Raw genomic sequence first — 20476 nt, 5'->3', positions numbered from 1 at the left:
TTTGCAAGATGGACTTCATGGTCAAAAGCACCTGCTCGTCTGAGCCTAACTCCTGACTCAATCATTCCTGCCTCATTCATTTTTTTCTGTAAAAAGAAAAAGGACCAAGTATAATTACAATTATACTGCTAAATCTGCTAAATGAAAATTAATTCTTAATTATTGCAAAAGAATTTACAAAATATAATGATTCTACATTTCATGATGTGTTTAAATATATTTGTCAAAAAGCATCTAAGCTGCAAGCGTCTTATAACGGGTTTTTCCCAAAGGTAGTAGCTGACATCTGTGGGGTGGTTTTGCCAGCAGTCACACTGACATTGCACGCTACTTAGTCCTTTTTGACAGCCTTATATGGCCAGTGGATGTTACTTTTACCCTTTTCTTTCATAAGCTTATCTATCCACTTGCATGTTAACCATCTGTAGCTTTGCAACACTCAACACTTGGGAAATGCGTTTGCGTTGTTCGGTTTGTTTAAACTGAAAAGTGAAACCTAGACAGGTGACCTTTTTGATTGATTCAGACTAGAAATCAGTTTTGGTTTCTTGTTTTTTCCGCCACTCTTGAGTCATTGGCACTGCTTACATACCCCACCACCTTTGCCACGGAAGGAAGGGGAATGTGGTTATAGTGGCAGAATTTTTTTTCCAGTTTTATCAACTAGAATAAAACAATTACATTTTTCACTGTACAAAAATCACTTTCATAATTAAACTTTACACCCTTTTCCTTTCTATGCAAGACGATTAGGATTTTTCCTTCTGCCACTTTCTGAGAGAAACTCTGTAAAATTCTGGATATTCTTTGTTTATAAATGTACATGAATTTCATTTTTCCCCTTGTCATAGCCGTCACTGTTTACACTTAGATTAAGTTAAAGCTTCAGTCAGGGTCATGGTAATTAGTGCAGTGGTACTAAGCTGCTTACTCAAGACCCCACTAGAGTTTCCTGAGTCTTTAAATTAAAGTGTGTTAATAACCTGTGGCATGTTCTGGACTGTTAACACCCAGCAAGTCAGTCATCCATCCCAAACTACTTGCACACTCTAACAGGCTTGGAAGGTGTGTGCAGCCTGGTCCTTTGAAGCATGCATAACCTCCAATTAACCCTCCCAGATTAATCCCCTGGTCTCCTAAGTGCCTCTCTTCTTGTCTCATCTCATCACTCCCACGCTGTATATTAAGCAGAGCCCAGTTCCCTGCTGTTTGTAAATGCTTTAATTGAACCTGCTTCTTCTGGTTGACATCTTTTATTTTTGTTCACTTGCAGCTGGAGCCTGAACGTGGCTTTCTGCAGACCCATTCTCAAGAAGGGAAACCTTTGTGAGACGCTGAAGAACGGCCAGTTCATCCACTTTTATCATACTGGAATCTGCAGAATAATAAAATGGCTACAAGGTCCCATATTCCCTTGATGCTTCTTGCAATATGTTGCCTGGCATCTGCAGGTATGTTTATTTCATTTCAAGCCACTTCCTATGCTTTTCGTGTGAGACTAGGTGTTATCAGATATATGTGTGTTTGTTTGTTTGAAGAGCAAAAACATCTCCTGAACCGACGTTTGCTTCATACTTCAGTTTGTGAACCATGATTTTAGTTTATAGCGTTAGAGGAGATGAATAATCAAAAATAAACCCTGATAATTTACTTGTTACTTGAAAGTGCATAATTTAGCTCGGCGTTAACAACTCCAGTATGGTTTTGGAAGATGGAACTTATTAATTATTCTGGATGTTTGGCTCTGCTTCAGAATTGTTGTAATCATACAAACTTTGCAAAAATCCTTATGGTGTTATGGTGTTGAAACATTGTGGTGTCAAAATGTTGCCTATGCTATGGGATTTTCCACCCTTCTCCCAGCATGCCTTTCTAGACAGTGCTTGTCAGAGTCATGAGTAAGGGGGATTTATACTAAAGAAAGTGCTGACAAGTTCGATCTGAGAATACAAAACACTCAGCAGGCCTACGTGTATCTGTCAGATTGGGTGGAATGAGACTCAGATTCTGCCAAGTACTCCGTAATTCACAGCAGTGATGCAGACAAACCAAAGAGAGAGAAAATAGATAAGTAAACTGCTACACAGGTGGTTGTATGTGCTACAGGTTGACAGTTTTTGAAAACTCGAGAGGTTGTCGAAAAACTTCGCAAAAAACACTCGACAAAGTCTTGGCTTCTCATTTTAACTTCTTCTCCCCCTATATCAGCCCTTATGTGGTGATATTATCTGAGTGGTGACACCTATTGTTCGGAGAATACTGCAGCAGCTTCCTGTGCCGTAACCATGGGTATAAATACAAGTTTCTCTGAAACGTGGGTATACTGCGGCCTTTAGACTTCCTAAGACAGTTCTGCCACACAGAGAGTCAAGTCTCTGCAGTCATATCAGCTCTTTGAGACTTGAGCAGTACAAAGGAAAAAAAGGCATTATCATGCTAACATGCACACAATGACAATTATAATAGTCTGATATTAAAAGGTTACATTTATATTCTTCTCTTAGCATTTTTGCTGCTTTTTAAAAAAACAAAAAACAAACAAACTGTACATTCTGCATGTTGTTTAAAGACAGAGCAAAGTCTCATATGAATATTGATGGATGAATACTCAAGGAGGATCAGCAAAATATATAGAGTATATCATGAGGGGGCAAGAATGCCTGTGATGATTTTATTCTCACCTAAAAAAGCATCTGCTGGTGGTGATGTCTCCTGGACAATTCCTAGATGTGGTGTTCTGATCATGGCCAACTGGGAGGAGTCCCAGGGAAGAGCAAGGGCATGCTGGAGAGATTAAATCTCTGTAGAGATGTTATCTCTTGGTAATGACTCAGTGTTTCTCCAGAAGAGCTGGAGAGTGGTGTAGGAATCTCTTTTTAGACTGCTGTCTGGACCAGACCTGGATGGCAAAGGATGGATGCATGGATCTATGAAGACATCAGAATAAATCCCCTTGGAAGCATAAAAACTTGTCAGTTTCACAGGTGTGGAGAAATTGGAATGGCAATTTAGCAACTGGTAGCCAGTAACTTTTTAAAGCATCACACTGAAAACCAAAATATTTTAAAGATTTTATAGACCAAATTAAAAAAAAAAATCTAATCCAGCATGGATCTTCCTCTGGGGAGCATGAATGTCTTTAGCAGATTTTGTGCCAATTAGTTTGTAAAATGTAGAGAAATACTAGAATGAGTTTCTTGGAATTTCGCTAAAACCCTAACAATGTCAACCTATTTGCAGACCCAGATCCATCACGATTTATCTTTATTAATGAAGATAAAGTGCCATGAATATTTGCACCACTTTTTTTCCTCAATATCCAAATAGGATACAAGAAAACTGCATATGCGTAGAAATTCAAGGGAATAAAATAATCCTAATAGCGTTAAACTAAAAACCTCTGGTCCAGTATTATCTGTACCAAATTTCATGCCAGTCCCTTGAAAGTTGTTGGGAGAATTGTTGATGTTCTGTTTCGGGTGAGTAGTCGGCAATTGTGGCCACATCTGTGTTGACTAGAAGTGGGTGGAGTTTCAAGTAGTTGTGGAGTTGGCCATGAGAGGTAATTAGAGGAACTTTCGTTGCTTTTACATCTACACTGGCTGCAAAGTTCAACTGTGGGTTTCTTTGTTTGGTAAATTGAACAAATCCCATAGTGTACTGACCCCATCCTGACACTTAGCCCTACAGTTTGAGGACAAACCTGTCACACTGACTTGAAAGGAGCACAAACCATATTCAGATTCAAGTGTTCATTCCGTTTGGTCTCTTTTTTAGAATGTAAGATGTCCTGTTTACAGAAAGCAGTTTCACAATGTACGGCTCTCGACTTGAACTCACTCCAGATTTAGACTGCAGTATCCCGTTTTGTTTTTCTGTGGCAGCACAGGAATAATGTGTGGTTCGCATTTTTCATAGTTTCAGTCTGATTGCCGCCATAGGTAATTATTGTAAAAGTTCTTCTCTTATTCTCTGGGGGCTTGAACCGCACTCCAGAGAGCTGACTCTTACTCAGACAATAGCAAGTTAGTGAATATGTGTTGTGGGCAGAGCAAACATAATTTCTGCCACAATGCCAGGATCTCCAACACAATGAAGTCCCATACGAAGTTTTCCTCTAAATTCCTCCTCACACGGCAAGATGCATTGTTATACTAAGTCACAAGGGACAGATATTTACAGTTTGACAACCAAATGCCCTTTCCTCCAAAGAGTATTGTCAGTGACTGTATTCACTGATTTACTGGCAAATGATTTGTTTTTTTTGGGGGGGGGGGGGTGTTTTCTATCATTTAAGGGAAAATGTATGCCAAATAGCACATTCAGAACATTATCCTTTTTGCTTTCTGCCAAATATTTTTTAAAACTGCCACTGAGAAGCTTACCAGTTTTTCTTTACTCCAAACCACATCACGGACACTCCACACCACATCAGCCTCTTTCTTTCACCTCTCTCTCTTTTACTGTCTGTTCCTACTATCGCACAGCATCTGTGTAAACAGTCACATCTGCCCTTAAACTTGTCAGGAGTGCTCTTACGTAATGTTTAGATTAGTCTGCAATGAGTCTTCTTTCAGCGTAATGCAATCCAGGTTCTGAGCCTCCCATAACTCTTAAAAGTCAGACTGAGAGCACCTTGATGTCCATATTTCAATTCTGTGCTCTGCTGCTTCACTCTGCTGTTTATAAGTTGTTGTTGTTTTTTCTCCCTCAATATGATCGCTGCCATTTTGCGGTTGCGTCTCCTAAGCATGCCATAATGGTAACTTTGTGAAGGATATATTAGGGACATTGGGGCTGACTGTGGATTTTACAGTGAAATAAAGTCTTTCAGGAGCCACGCCAGATATTAATTTGAGACAGTTGCCAAAAACGGCTCCGGCAGGATGCTGGTTACACTGGAGGCACAAGGCCGGGGTGTTGGCTAACTGAAAAACACACCAGCGTTATTGAGTGCAAAAGCACTTTCTCTCTTATTGTCTATCCTGATTTTACTTATGAGGTGGCTTGATGGATGACCAAGCTACTAGTGCGAATTTGTCTCCAGCGATTCATTGTAGACTGTTAAACAAAACGAGAGAGAATTTGGAGCCGTGCTCATATTCAGAGTGCATATGTTCGCTTTCAGCTTTACATTCGAGTAAACAACTTCTTTCAGTCTGCATTTTTCTATACTCCTGGCAGACGCGAGTCACTGCGGTGCCAAAAGTGGTTGTAACTTTTCTTTCTCTCCACAGTTGAGCAAAAGGTTTGTCTGTGTATCCACGGTGCTTTCTTAGGGCCAGCAAGAGTCAGGACTGCCAGAGAGCATTGTGCAACCGCTGTAATCTGAGAGGTGGGGTAGCCAGGGGGAGGAGAGAAGTAAGCGCAGCCGTGGGTCGTCTGGTCCAAATCGACACACTCCACACACGCACGGCGTGCCAAACCGACAAAGTCCCTTCCAGCATGCTAAACCAGATGTGGCCCAGTGATTCATGTGAGGAGCCGGAGCAGCGCAGCGCAGAGGCAGTGTGCTGCTACGCTGAGTGGTTGGGATGTTTACATAGCAACGGGTGTCCTGAGTCTGTCTAATTACAGATCTGCTCTCCCCCATGGTGAAGCCTTTATCTTAACAGTGCTGTCAAGTAGGAGGCAGTCATTGCGGCCCTGTGTGTTTATAGCTTTTACTTATGAATGAAGGGAACCGCAGTATTACCCAGTTTAATTAACAGTGTAAAGTGTGTAAAGTGATTGGTGGAGTATTTAGTTTGATTTACTAACTCATATACTAGCTTTTTTGAAAGCAGACTCTCACCAACACATGGAAGAGTGCCTAAGTGAAGTGCAGCAGACAAGTTTCTACAGACACAAGATCTTCTATGTCTGTCATTTCTTATCAGCCTCTTGTTAAGAGGATGCTTACGTAAATCTGAAGGAGTCAACCAAATCCCGCCCCCAACCCTCTCTCTTCCCCTCTCTCGCTCTCACTCTCTCCATAGTTCCAGTAAGCAGGCGTGTAAATAATTTTGGTCAGAGCCAGTAATGGGAGACAGCTGGGGTGATCGTGCGCTTTCCATTGTGTTTAACAGCCCCGTGGAAAAAAAAAAAAAAAAAAATCTGGAGAGTAAGAGTAAGAAAGTTATGTGGAGTGTGACTTCATTGAAGAATGAGAGCGTAATAGTAAAAAATTGGACTCCCTCTGTTCTGATAACCTACGGAAGCAGCAAGAAAAAATATTTTGGGCTATCACATTATATTGCTTGAGGTGTCTTTTTTATTAAGTGCAGTTTCATCACTTTGCAAAGATGCCAAATTTGGGCGTATGACTCAAAAAATCCTGATATGGGATGCAAGGTGAAGGCCTCCAGGTTGTGTCTTTCAACAGACTCACCCCTCCTGGGGCCTCACCTTCCCCACTCCTTTTCCACCAGATGAGTCCTGATGAAAGACCATGTCGCAGTTTTGGAATAATCCCTTTTAAAAACAGGGGTGACTTCCAAAAAATGACAGTAAGACCTTCAGAGCTTGATCCGTGCTATAGATCACAAACATATGCTTTCCACTTGATTTTCAGAATTTGACAGAGAAAGTAGTTCTGAAGTAGCTTGTAGTGAGCTGTTATACACTTAAAAAGCACTGTAATAGTGCATCTGCAAAACAGAAAACAAGAAAAAAAATCCTAAGATTTGCTTATCCAATTCAAGATCACAGGGAGGCTGGAGCTCATTTCAGCTGCATGATTATTGATTTATTTGTTGAAAATCTTCTTTGCTTATTCATTGTCTGTGGTCTTCTCTAACTGGCCAATTATTCATCACACTTTCTGTTTTTTAACTGTCCAGTTAAGAGGCCTTCCCAAGCCTCCTTTGTGCATGTTAATACATGAGACAACATGGCACTTGACAAGTCATTTTTCTTCTTTGCCCTCCCCTTTGTAAAGTTGAAGCCCAGTGGAATGTAGTCTCTTCCAGTGTGTGTGAAAATGCCGTCTGACTTGCCCTTTCCACCTCTTTGGCTCTCTTGCACTGGGCTTACTTACTGGCACAAAGGACCAGCATTGTTTCAGCCTTTGCCTTCTGTTGATGGCAGCCTGCTGCTTCTCAAAAGCCCCTGTTATCACATATGAGTGATAGTTCTATAAAATATCACAAGAACAAAGACATTTTGGGCTGCTATATGATTGATTAAACAAGTTCATGTTATTTATTGCTTTGGCAAATTCCCCTCCAAATATGCCTAACTAGGCAAGACTTATGATTTTAACGGGTAAGTAAGGGTGTGTGACTGTGTAAATTCAGATGTCAGATTGAGGAGGCTAAGGATGGCTCATCTTGATACCTAGAAACACTTGTGATCCTGATCAGCATGCCGGCTCCCAGTTTTTCCTTTTTTGTCTATAGTCTATTTAACACACTCTTTCAAATTTTGATTTTTATATCAAAATTATTTTTAGAATGTTGTCTCTTTGTATAACGGGGACATTGCGGTTATTAAACTAAAACACTGCACTTTAACTTAAACATTTCATCTCCACTTGATCCCCAGTCCATCTGCCAGATTTATTTTTTTTTATTAAATCTGTTGGGTGGATTGTATTAAATACTTTACATTGAGAGTTCTGGCAAAGCAGATGATCCAGCACAAATGAAACGAGTCTGATATCTAGTGGGACAAGAAGAAAGACCCCAGGGCACACCTCTCTGCTTCCACAACTACGTCTAAATCTTTGTGAATGCAGACGATGTGGCTGTTCCCAAACCCCCGCCGAGCTGTTGTCAAAAACTCGGCTTTTGAAGGCATCTATGATTGATGAGAAAGCTGCCCTTGGAGCTGCAAGACAGACATTTCTCTCCATTGCATGGTAAATGTTGTACTGCTTGGGTAGTTTCAGTACTGCTGAGAACTGATTTGTGCTGGGTTGGCTGATGGCTGTTGCACGCCACTTATGGTATTTCAGTGTAACAGACTGTAGCAGTGCTTGTGTTGCTGTTGTTATAGCATTATAGGACTCTTCCTTCTTGCATTTTTGTTTTTTACTGTTACTGTATTATTTTGTGTATAATTCTCAGCTGATGTTATCTATTAAAGATAAGGTAAGCTAGCCTACATTAGTCCCAGAGTTGGAAAATTCACAACTTCTTTAAATATATATGAAAAGCCACTTCTTGTTTCTTGATTGAGTTGACAACTTATTTGCTTTGATGTTATAGGTCCAGACAGCACATGTCAGCACCCATCAGTAAAGACATACAGTGGTAGCACAGCCAGTCTTTAGTCATATGCTCGGTCTCCCCCAGCTGTCTCACTTTACACAGTGGCTCCTGTGTTCCTCTGGGAATTAGCCTTGCCTTCCATCTCTTCAAAGACCTCTGATTTATGCCTGCATGGAGAGGTAGGCAGAAATGTACCCGCTTCCATCTTGCCTGCTTGCCTGTGACTTCATATGCTGCTTGTAAGTGGTCATGTTTTTTTGTTTTTTTTTGATCACTTACCAACATGAGCCTCCTACATCTGTCAGGGCTGATGAATAATGACCAGTCTCACTATCAGTACCTAGTATGTTATATACTACATAAATCATAGCTACACTAAGCTGTTAAGTATCTTTTCAGATCTGCATTTACAAAGAAAAACCTTCTAACTTAAACATGACCAAACTTTGCAACATCAACACCCATAACATTATTAAAGAGTGTTTCTCTCATCTCTTCTTTACTTTTTACATCTATTGGTCATTAGAAATGATGATACTGATATATCAGAAAATAGCTAAGAGAAATCCTTCTATTCATAATTTAAAGAATCCTGAATAAAACAATCCTGCCCCCAAAAAGCTAATCAGCAACCCAACTGTGAAAAATGTTATCCATTTATGTTGCTGTGTTGATGCATAGTGCAGTAGAGGTTTCAGGTTTCAACAGGTTCAGCTGTGTGGTGACAGACTTACGGTATCTATAATGTGAATTAGAATATTTTGTTAAGAATTCTGGTGGGATTATCCAAATATGCTCATGATGCTGGCAGTCTGGTTCGAGCTGCTTATAAACCTCTAATGCCGTCTATGTTTGTATGTTTGTAGATATGTTATATGTAGAAGTATAACCTGCCGTGGGAAAACATTGTAAATCTTATTTTTGGGCATACTCACCAAACTTTTGGAGAGGTTTGCATCAGGTCTGAACTGTTTTTATATGCCAATCACTACTGAAATTCAAGTTTAGGCTCCCTCCTCATTAATTAGATACATGGTTGTATTAACTGTTAAAGCGGTGGCCAAGTGGCAAAACTTGTTTCTAGAAGGACCAGTCAAATTAGTCACTTACCTGAACCCATTTCTTTCTCTGTAATTATTTGGTAGATTGATGTCTTATATTATGCTATTTAGATCGTTATGCAACGTACAGATGCCTTCGGGGAGTCATCTGATTAAGTCTGCATTCATTCCACCACAAGACACTTGTCTTAAAAATACAGCAACACTAAAAAAGAACCGTCTTGAGTGACAAGAACAAAGAAGTCCTTCACCATGTTGGGTCTTGATATAAACTGCTTTGAGTCAGTTTGGGGTCATTTGAAGAGACAGAAGTGATTACGGCATATGAACACTGGTTACTGCCTGACGCATGTTAGCAGCCCCAAAGAGTCGTTGGTCATTAAAGGTGTTCTTTGCAGTTCAGGCCCGACGACTGTGGAATTCTCTGCCTGAAGATCGCAGGCAGTTGAACTCGACATCTCTTTGCAAAAACTATTTTTTACTTCAACCTATTTTTAATATGCAGTATTTGTTTTTTCCTGTTTATATTAAAATAATTTTTACTCTATGAAATTCATTTTTCACTTATTGAAGTTTCTTATTGTTTAGCCCTTTGTAACATTATTTAAGTACACTTTAACTTAAGTGTACTTAAGTTAAAAATGGCGCTAGCAGTAAGTATTGATCTGGTTTAAAGTAAGTTTCCCTTTATTTGGCCACTCTTGAACATAAACCTTCAAAATGATAGGACCATACTTGCCTTTCAACATCGAAGTTTACATCCAAAGGAAGTTAATTTATTATCTCAACACCTGTTAACATACTTAGGAACTAAAAGAAGCTTTGCTTGCATATCCTTACTCCCTTCAAACAGTAGATAAAATATAATCCAGTGAAATGAGTGTCTGATTTAGCTGTGTTTTCTACTGTATGCCAGCTGCAGAGATGAATCTACCAATAAAGACTGTTTGGGTGATATTGAGTTACAGACAGATTTGTGGGATATCTAACTTCAGACTTCACACTTTGATGGCGAAGTTTATGACTTCCCTAATGGCGTTCAGGCTCACCCCTGCCCCTCCTCTCTTCATCCCATTCCAGCTTCCTCCTCTCATGCCTCCAAGTTTTACAATCCAGAGATAAATCCTTTTCATAGGAGGGCCGGTGAAGTGAACTTACACTACCCTTATGAAAGGCTTTACTCACTTCCTGTAGTAGTGGCTCAAGGTTCAGGGGTGAGTGGGCTGTGCTTATGTCAACACTGCAGAGCTAGTGATTCTTTAGTCCAAACCCCCTTAGGAAAACAAAAGCGGGTAGAATATTATGTTCTCTAAACTGGTTTTTAAGGTTCATGGTCCATGGGAATTATGCCCTGCAGTAAGAAGGAAAGATATAACAATTCATTTAATCCCATTCCCAGGGGAACAGGCATATCTCAAAGATACACCTCTATGCTTCTTCATACATTTTAATTAACTTGGCTTTTTCTTAACATTATTCCACGGCTCTTTTGTCTATCTGTGTAGTGAATGTGTGTATCAGTGCTGCTGCCTTACTTTTGCATTTGAAGAAACACAGTCAGAATTGTTGAAGAAATACTGGCAACTGAATTAGGATGTGTACACACACAGGGGAACGGTTCTGTATGTTTATCTTTGGAAATGGCTTTGTGGGAATATCAGATTTGTCCCTAACTGGCACACAGACTGACATCACTTCCTGTACCCAAGTGGTTGGCTCAGTGCCATGCTGTGGAAAGCAACAAAGTGCATTCTGTGGAAACGGGGGCGTATATTTCTTTGTATGGTAGAAGAGGGCTGTGACGTCAGATGCACCACTCACAGGGGGTAGTTTTCTAATTGTAAAAATTCATATACATGTTTCACAATCTTGACCGTGTCTGGGCTGACTGAACGGACTCAAGTGCAGACGGAAAGATTGAAATGAACAGTCTTTTATTTACAAACACCAAGTAAACTATATACAAAGTGTGGGGAAAGATCAGTGGCCCGGGGATCCAAGGGAAGGGTCTCTTCACTCGCTCGGTGCGCCACGCTCCACACACGCACACTCGTTCCGCTCTCCTACTCCAACACGCTCCACGCAAAAACTCGCCACACTGCTCAGTCAAACACTCACGCTCGGGAATTCAAGAAAGGCTCAAGGGACGGGCCCAGGGAAATCTATTTACAAACAGAAAGTCAAAGCCAGGCTTACACTAACGTGAGTCTGTACAACAGTCCAACGATGAGAAGCTCTGAGCCACCACCTTAAGTAGTGCCCACGAAACTGCTGGATGGTGAGCCTCAGGTGTGTAATTGCCTGCAGGTGTGTGGCCAAATGCAGGAGCTTGTGGTGAGCTCCGCCTAGGCAGGGGAGGAGGCAGGAGAGGTAGAGAGAGCGAGAGCGAAACAAAAACAATAACACATGTAGCCTTAATGAGTCAGCCGGACAGCCACAGGGACTATGACAGAAGAAGTTTGTCTACATGAATAAATTGGTCATTAAAGGAGCAAACATCATTAGCAACCTGCCTTTTTTAGCTTAGGGTTGTTTGGATAAACAAAGACATTTGAAATCATCATCCTGGACATTAGAATCACCAGACACGCCACGATACGATATTATCACGACATTATACACACAGTCGAAATGATGTTATTTTGATTTTTAGCATTTTCCAATGTGCTGAGTATTGCAGTAACATATATTGCGATTTAGCATCTTTTTCATCTGCAAATTATTCTTTAAGAGTTCAGCTCTGTCAGTATCTATTTTACAGAATAAGACCAAGTCTTACTTTAACTGTTTGTTTGCTGAAAAATGAGATTATCAAGCATACTAAAATTGTCTCTAAAGCCTTGCATAAATGCTATCGTACGACAGTCAGGTATCAGTCTGCAATTTGATTGAGGTCATGTTGGCAATTAAATTCAATGTGTTTCCGATAATACAGCAATTAACTGCGATGAATCATCGAACATCACATATCTGTTGATGTCTATGTAGACAAAAATTCAAATTTAACAGTTTGACATTACATTTTTGCTCACCAACTGGCGTGCTTTATAGGACTATGAACTAGCATACAACTAGCTGGCAGCCAGTTGAGTTAAGTGCCCTCAAGTGTGCTCATTAACAAACACTTACTCAGACTGATGGGAACATGTTGGCAATCTGTCTGCATTTATAAATTAGATAACAATTATTTGCAAACCTTCGAAGATCTCTCTGAAGGTTACTGCAGTCAGTCTAGGTCTACTGTTTGCAGAAAGGTTGTCTCCTATCTGGTGACCTGTGCAATCACCTTGCTATCAAACGTAGTCATGATTTCAACACTGTCACGCTCTGGGTAACTAATTAGTCACCACAAGTTACAATACGTTGCATAATGTGAAAAAATTCAGTACAATGCCCAGACAGCCTCTATGATATACATGTGGCTATACATGTATGTTATCTCAAGATGGCATTGTGAGAAATTATTCTCTTGTTCATAGTATACCCAACTGTATATGTTTTATAGATGAAATAAATGTGTTGCAACCAGATTTAGATCTGATAGCGATAACATTATGTGAATTCTGCACTTATATATTTTTTACCCTATGTTTCTATGCATTTTATTACTGGAATAAACAAAGATATGTGTGATACAGACATCTACTATATTTGTTTATAGTAAAAAAACAGAAAAATTTAGAGCATTACAACATAATTACAACATTGTTTCTACCTCCAGGCCATCTTATTTTATTATTTCTTCTAAATTCTTGCAATTCCACTCCAATTGCCCTGGTGTTTTTGTAGTTATTTTAAGCATGAGGCTGGTTCTATTAATTGAAAGCAACAGGACAGATTTTCAAACTGCAAAGCAACCAGTACTCTGCACAATGTCAAATTATATAGAGACTGGTTTTCTTCACTTAAAATTTTTTTTTGAGGAAGCTTGTAGTCAGGGAATATATAAAAACAAGAGCAGGATTTTTATACGTTATCACATAATAGTCTGGAAAAATAATCTGCTGAATTGGAACAAAATATCTGAAAGAGATATTAGTGTATAACAAATGAGGTCCAAAAGTAGCCTGCCAAGGACTGTGAAAAGTGTCTAGTGACATCACTGCTTGGACCTCACATTGTTTAAATATATCAAAAGTGAGTATTTGCACAGTCTCTCCCTTCTTAATATGGATTTATATGCTCACTTCCTATCTGAGCTCTAATACTATCACAGTGACGCTTAGACAGTGAAGAAAAATAAAAGAATATAATTAATATCTTTTTACAGAAAATAAATTTGTCCTGCACACGGTCTTGTCACACTATATCCAACGTTTCTGTTAGGCTCAGTGTCTGTATATTTGACACTAATCCTCAAAAAGGCATAACTGAAGAAATAAACATCTAACCAGGGGGTGGTAAGGAGAAAAGGTAGCAGGTTAAAGTGCGTGTCAGTCATTGGTGCTACTCTTTCATGTTCATGTGCTTTTCTCACGTAGAATCAGTCACTCTGCAGGAAGCCCTGGTTGTGAACTCTGCAAATACTGATCACCATATTGTGCTAATTTTCAGCTCCATGTTTTTAGTCTGGGACTCCAGAGCCTTGCTTTGCATATTTCAGTGTTAAAATTGACTTATTTTGTTATACTGCAGGCCTCACTGATCACTTAACTTCCATTATAATTCAGTTAAAAACCAGATAAACTAATAGATCAGGGCTCTAGACTAACTTTTTACCACCGGCACAAAAGTTAGGCGCACACAAATTTTATAATAATTTATATAATATGTGTTTTTCTGGATACACTGTGCTTTTTCAGCATTCAAAGATTGATGACACCGTGTCAGAGCACTGGCTATGAATTTCAGAAGCATCAGGCCTTAACTTAACAGAAAAGTTAGCAATAGTTCTTTTCCTATTACAGCTACATCCACTTCTGTCGTGCCTAGGCTGCTCACTAGGGCTGGGTATCATCACTGATTTCTATAATCCATTCGATTCCGGTTTTCAAAGTCCCGATTCGATTCAACTTAGCCTCAGACAGTCAGAAATATTATAATTCTGATCATTTATCAGTACTGACTTCATCAGAATTGTAAACATCACAGCAGATGCCTTTGTGTGAAAGTAACTGAGAATAAAACACAGAAAAACATGAAGGAGATTTTCCTGGTCTGGCTTTTTATAGCAGATAACCTTAAAAATATTCTACAATGTTCTGCATATAAAGTTTAAATTTCTTCAGTATTGAACAACAGAAAAAATAGGCTTTCTTGTCAGAGGTCATTTAAGTGAAAAAGAAAAAGACAGCAGCCGACAGCGCTGTAAACAATGGTAGACTGGTGGGTAATAAGCGAATGAATAATACAGAAAACGGAGATTGGAGACGGGAAACTGTTCTTGAAGTACAGAGAGAGATCGAGAGAGAGAGAGAGCTAGCTGTGCATGAAGTGTGATTTTAATAGTCGTGGAAGCAAAACAGCAAAATTCATGACGACATTGATCAAATGTGAAGCGCAGTTTGCTGCTTCTTTTGCTGCTGGCTCGGTGAATTTTGGTTGGAGAGACAAAACCTGCAGCTCAGAATCAGCGCAAAAAGACGTAAACACAGCGCGGACCGGACGCATCAGAATCGCTAAGCTCCGACAGCGTGTCCGTCTATGGGCCGTCAGGTAAGAAACCCGAGAAAGACAAAGTTGATTCTGATGCGTCGGTCCTCTGTGTTTACGTCTTTGTGTGGAATCCGTGTACCTGCTCTCATTTGCTGTTTGGTTGTTGTTGAAATGGTTTTGTGAGCTTTAATCTGAGAATCTGGCGTTTCTGGCAAAACACAGTTATATTTAAAAGTCGATTCAGGATTTAATGAATTGATATTGCTTTATTCAAGCTACTCACCTCCCACTTCCACCTGCACTTTCAACTGGACCACGGCCAATCAGAGAGGTCCCGCCCCTTACTATCTCTGATTGGTTTAGTCCACGATAGGGGCATAATGTGTGTCTGTTGTTGACCACAGGGAAGGTTGCAGATTTTTTATTTTTTATTTTTTATTTTTTGCTACCCGAACAGTTGGTCGCACAGGTGCAACCAAATATTTTATTTTTTTTTAGTCGCACCGCTGAAAAATTTGGTCGCACTCTAGAGCCCTGTAGATAAATAAGTACATTTTGAGGTGGCGATGGAGGGGAAACTGAGTAGTTTGCAGCCGAAACATACTTTAAGTCCATCAGCGAACTTACAGGCAAGAGACCTACACAGAAGCTACGGCGTCCCCAACAGTCTAACTTGGAGAAACCTTTTTCTTGTTCTAAATGTGTTGTTGACTACTCTCTTTCTGCCATCGTGACACGAGATAAACTCTTTAAACAATGTTTCTACTTTAAACACAGAAAAGTTTCTCGACAGTTTCTGCCAGGCTCAGCTTCTTTTTTCTGCCATTTATATTTTCCTGTTTTATTCCTGGCCAGAACCAGAACAACAAATTTTGAAAAAGGTACATTTTAGATGCAGTTTGCTCAAATATATGCTACAGTGACATAGTTCAGCATCACATCGCCAGATACTAAATTATCTGTTCACAATCTTTTATAAACGCTGCCTCTGTCGTGGTAAATCGTAGGGGAAGCATCAAGATAGTATTTAACGAAGTATTTCAAACAAATCCACGTCACAACATCTTCCTGTGTGTGCCCACGCAGAGTAAACGGGAACAAACGTAGCGGTGAAAGTTATTTGCCATGTGTCTCTGTCTGTGTAGAACTTCTCACTTTCAGAATGAAACCACAATCTTTTTATATTATTACATGCGGTTTCGACGCTGTGACATTTGCAGTAGTTGCCGGTGCTGATGCATAATACTTTATAATAAGCTTGTAAGCTGCCTGCGAAGAAGTTTCTGATGAATAGTAATCTTTAGTTTAATTGTGGCTCTCCATAGATTTCAGTGTTGATCAGCAGGACTCTGAACAGCAGCCCAAAACATCCATCTGCAGATAAACCCTATTGTCTAAATAAAGTCTGATCTATTCCTGAGCCCTTGTTTTTTTGCTTTAGGTATGCCAGCTGTCAAACCCTCCCCCTGAGCCCTGTTACAACAGAGGACTATCTGCTAATGCAGTGTTGTAGATGAGTGAACCGCAGAGCAGAACACAGTGTTGGGAGGTCAGTGGGTGGTTAGGTGTGTAGTTCAGACTGCAGGTGGACTAAATGGTTTCTTTTTTCTCTTTCAGTTTCAGATCGTTCGTCTGTTAACACATTGTCAGAAAATACAAGCGTGCAAAGGTGAACGATATTAACCATTTAAACTAATTTAATAAACACGTTTTAAAGATCTTAATCTTGTAACTTTGTACGCAAAGAAATTTGAATTCAAATCATAGTTTTTTTTTTTAATGAATTTGGGTTGTGATCCGACATGGGAAGGATTAGGCTGATGATGAGGTGTTAATGAAGATTTAGCTGTCTTGTCCTTGTAGCTGTTGGTTCTTAAATTTCATTTATTGCAGGTGTTTTCTTTTCAGAGAGAGGCCTGTGAGAAATAGACTTTGCTTTGAATTAGAGCAGGGCGATATGACCAAAAATATTTATCACGATATACATTTGAAAATTTGCGATAACGATATAACTGACGATATAATTGATATGACACAAAATACTTTACAACTCCACAACTTTATTAGTGCAAAAAAAACCCAACAACGTATATTCACTTAAAAAAGCAGCTGTTTTTTATGTGCATTAAAGTTATATAAAAAATTAACAGTGCAAATGCAAATTCCTTGCTGACAGTTTAACCAAAAGGCATTTCCAGTGGAAACTGGCCGACATATGCTCAGCATAACCATGTATAATACCCACAAAACTTAAAAAGAGGCTATACACACGCAATACGGTAATATTATGTTGAAGCACAGTACATATCACTCCGCCAGGCTCCTGCCTACGATAGTCGCAATGCTCCGACAATCCATCAAGCTGTGCGGGTTCGTAGCTTAGCAAAGTCGTACTAAAACATTTGAGAGATTTTCGAGCGCCGTGTACCACATAAAATCGTTTCGAGGTCAGTAAACACAACCAGAGTTCATACATAAGGCACACGGGATTATAAGGGGCACTGTCGATTTTCTGAAAAATCAAAGGATTGATTTTAAGTGTGCCGTATTTTCCAAAAAACACGGTAATAACAACGGCCCGCTAGCATGCTCTACCAAAAATAGTGCTTTGTTGCGTATCTGACAGATGAAAGCTAAACCAGTTCCACACCACTGAAGTTGCAGCATTTTTACAAACCAATTCTGGTTCATCCGTTTCATTCAACGATCCGCTTTCGCCCTTCTCATTCTCCGTCGCCGCCATGCTTTTTCCGCTATGTGGGTATGAAAACAAAGGCACTGTGCATGCGCGTTTTACCCATATTTCATTTTCTTATCGTTGCCCAATATTATACCGGTATTACCGTGAACGGTACAGTATGGCCCAGCCCTACTTTGAATGATACTGCAACAAAGAATTGTCAGGATTCAAGGTGAATATTTACTGCTCTTTTCTTCTTATGTAGTTTGCAAGATCAATTTGATATGGCTGACTGGAGTGAGATTGAGTTACAGAATAATGGAGGGCTTTGCCTTTTGCAGTATGTCTGAGATTTTGTAGTGTTTTAAAAATTTTGGAGATGGGTTAAGGATGTATTCTTCAGAGTGTCTGGTAGACTTGCTTTTCAGACCGAGTGAACAACGGCTTCTCTCATTCCTGTGCTGTGGGTGTTTTGCCTGACCAGCTAAAGTCACTAGTAGCAGCTGGACAGGACACACTCTGCCTGCCACCAAAGACTGAGGGAAAAGAAAGGTGGATGGAGAGAAGGGGAGACAGATGCGGGGGAGAAAGGCAGACAGGAAAGGTGACAGCAGACACCACGCTGTGGTGGGGCCAACAGATGCTCGTTTTATTTCCTGTATAACTTTTGATGTCAACTGTGGTTGTATGCTGATGGTAATGACATGCATGATACGGTTTGTGTCAGTTTGATCAAACAGTGCACTCTCTATTTGTGTGACACTGTTAGATCAGTGTCACCTAAACTAGTTCGTATTCGTTAAAAGACATCGGACTTGTTCCACAAGAGGTGTTACAGTTTAGAAGTTATGATGGATATCTTTAGACGGTGTCCTGGAAATGACTCATGATGTTGCACAGAAGAAGAGGCTAATTCGATATTAATGCACAGTTTTTATCTGAAAACTGGCCCATGGGACAAATTATGAACATTTTTCAGGGCTAAAATAGGTTGTGGTGAAAGGGGAGAGGTGACAGGAAAAATGGGTGGAGCTTATCCTCTGACAAAACACACATTTAATGTATTTGATTCACAAATACTTTTATTACTAGTTCGCTTTGTCTGAAGTGTATAATTCCTCGTGTTTATGCGCGATCATGTTTGGTCCTTTGCTGTTCACACTTTGGCTTTGCAGAGAATCTTTAGTTTTTGCAACACTATACAGCGAATTGTTTTTTTATAGTTCGTCACTCTGACCAGAACTGCGCTAACACAGGAAGCACGATGAATCCTGTAACCCGCTGCTCTCATGGTGTCACACCTTTCCTTATATGAAATAAAATGAACCAATAACATGATAACATCTTAGCTAAGCCTTGTCACTGCATAGATCGTTTTTTTAATGAAACACACCAAGACTTTAGTGAACAGACACCCTTGTTTCTCAGCTTTTTTTGTAAAACATTTGCCCATTTATCCAACAACATGTATTTTGGAGCCGGGGGTTTCGGTTTTCACTTGACTCAGTCTTCCTCTAAGTTTTAAATATTTTCTGTGGAAACTTAGTGTGATCATCCATGCATCCCCTGGGAGCATGACTATTTGCTGTATTTTTCATTGTTGAAAACATTAGTTGTCGATATACTTTGTCATGAGAACATTTTGCCTATGATAATTGGCCAGAGACATCATCTTCTGGGAATAATAAATATCACTGGCTATTTCCACACAGATCTGGTGACTTTTATTTGTTATTTTTTTGCTTAGGTTTCGTACAGATTTGCAACCGACTGGCTGATCTTGCCTTTTTGTACAAAAACAAAACCAATGTCACCGTGAATGTCCTACTTTTCTATCCATGTGTTGCTCTTTTCTCCCATAAGTCTCTCTGTTCTGCTGTATTTTTAAACAATTACAAAATCACATCATTGGCCAGCAGCTGTTGTAATCTTTTGGCAGTCTCCCAGAAAGACGTGTGTTTTTCTTTGTTTGTCTGGCAGTTGTTTGTTATTCTCCATGTGTGAGGGGAAAAAGTGAGTTGAAGTGCCCTCGGACGTGTTTGTGGGAGTGAGGCGTGCTGACATGGTTGGGGAGGGAATAGGCTTCGGCCCGCTGGGAGGAAAAGCGAGGGGGGTTAGGCGGGGGTTGACGTACTGATGCACCACAGGTTTTTGCCATTAGGTCTGGTGGTTTTATCGCTATAGTAAGACCTTACCGTATTTTAATATATGTATCCTTTCAGTAAGAGTTAAAGATAATCTTTCTGGGTTTGTAGTAAATTCACGAGAAACAAGAGCATAGCAACATAAAGTCCAGGCTGAGGCTGTCTGTGAAGAGTTTGGGATTTATCTCTTGAGAAAAACATGGTAATAATAAATTCTCTGATGTTTTCCTCACAACAAGGAGAGGGAAACTATGCCATACATGATCTCTGGCTTTATGCTGATCCAACATAGGCTTATTTGGCGGCACAGAAAGAGAAAACAATAGCTATGTGTTCTGAGCAACAAAAAAAACCCCAAACCCTTTCCCCCTAGCTGTACCCCACCGCTGAGGCGCTGTGTTTTTGGAGTCAGTTGGAGAGTTTAACATTGTTATCAAACTGTCTTTCACTTAGACTTTAATTATTTCCAAATGTTCCATCTGATTGCTGTTGGCAGCCTTTGCGTGTTTAGTGTGATGTGTTTGAAATGTGAGCGGGCCTTGGCTGGCACAAGCCTGTGAGGTCTGACCCCAAGAAAAAAAAATACTTGGCCAAACTCTTTCTCATAGTGTACTTGACCTTCTAATGTAAAAGTGCTGTTTGTTACCTCACTCGGAACAAATTCTCTTGTACCACCCCGAGTCCCACTTGAGGTTTGTGCATCTGCAAACTGCACCCTCATTGTTTTTAAGTGGGTCATACTCACTTAAAACGTAAAGGAAATTTATAGCATAGGAAATTGTCAGGCTGCGGTTAGGTTAGTTA

The 20476-nt window shown here is 39.9% G+C and overlaps 1 protein-coding gene across 2 annotated transcripts in view; it reads left to right on the top strand.

Annotated features, from left to right (window-relative positions):
* The window catches only part of tgfbr3 (transforming growth factor, beta receptor III), a 70642-nt gene that overhangs the window by 3419 nt on the left and 46747 nt on the right, over positions 1 to 20476 (top strand). For both annotated transcript variants that reach the window (XM_085450001.1, XM_085450000.1), the window contains exon 2: positions 1274 to 1451. In XM_085450001.1, coding sequence (XP_085306127.1) covers positions 1391 to 1451 — 61 coding nt within the window. In that variant the 5' untranslated portion in view covers positions 1274 to 1390. The remainder of the gene's footprint in view (positions 1 to 1273; positions 1452 to 20476) is intronic.

Source organism: Copadichromis virginalis, linkage group LG23 (genome assembly GCF_057382275.1).
Source record: "Copadichromis virginalis isolate Kocher_CV1m ecotype Utaka linkage group LG23, C_Virginalis_male_GT1.1, whole genome shotgun sequence".
Taxonomy (NCBI): Eukaryota; Metazoa; Chordata; class Actinopteri; order Cichliformes; family Cichlidae; genus Copadichromis; species Copadichromis virginalis.
The sequence above is the reverse complement of the archived record's forward strand: the minus strand, read 5'-3'. Positions and strand labels throughout refer to the sequence as shown.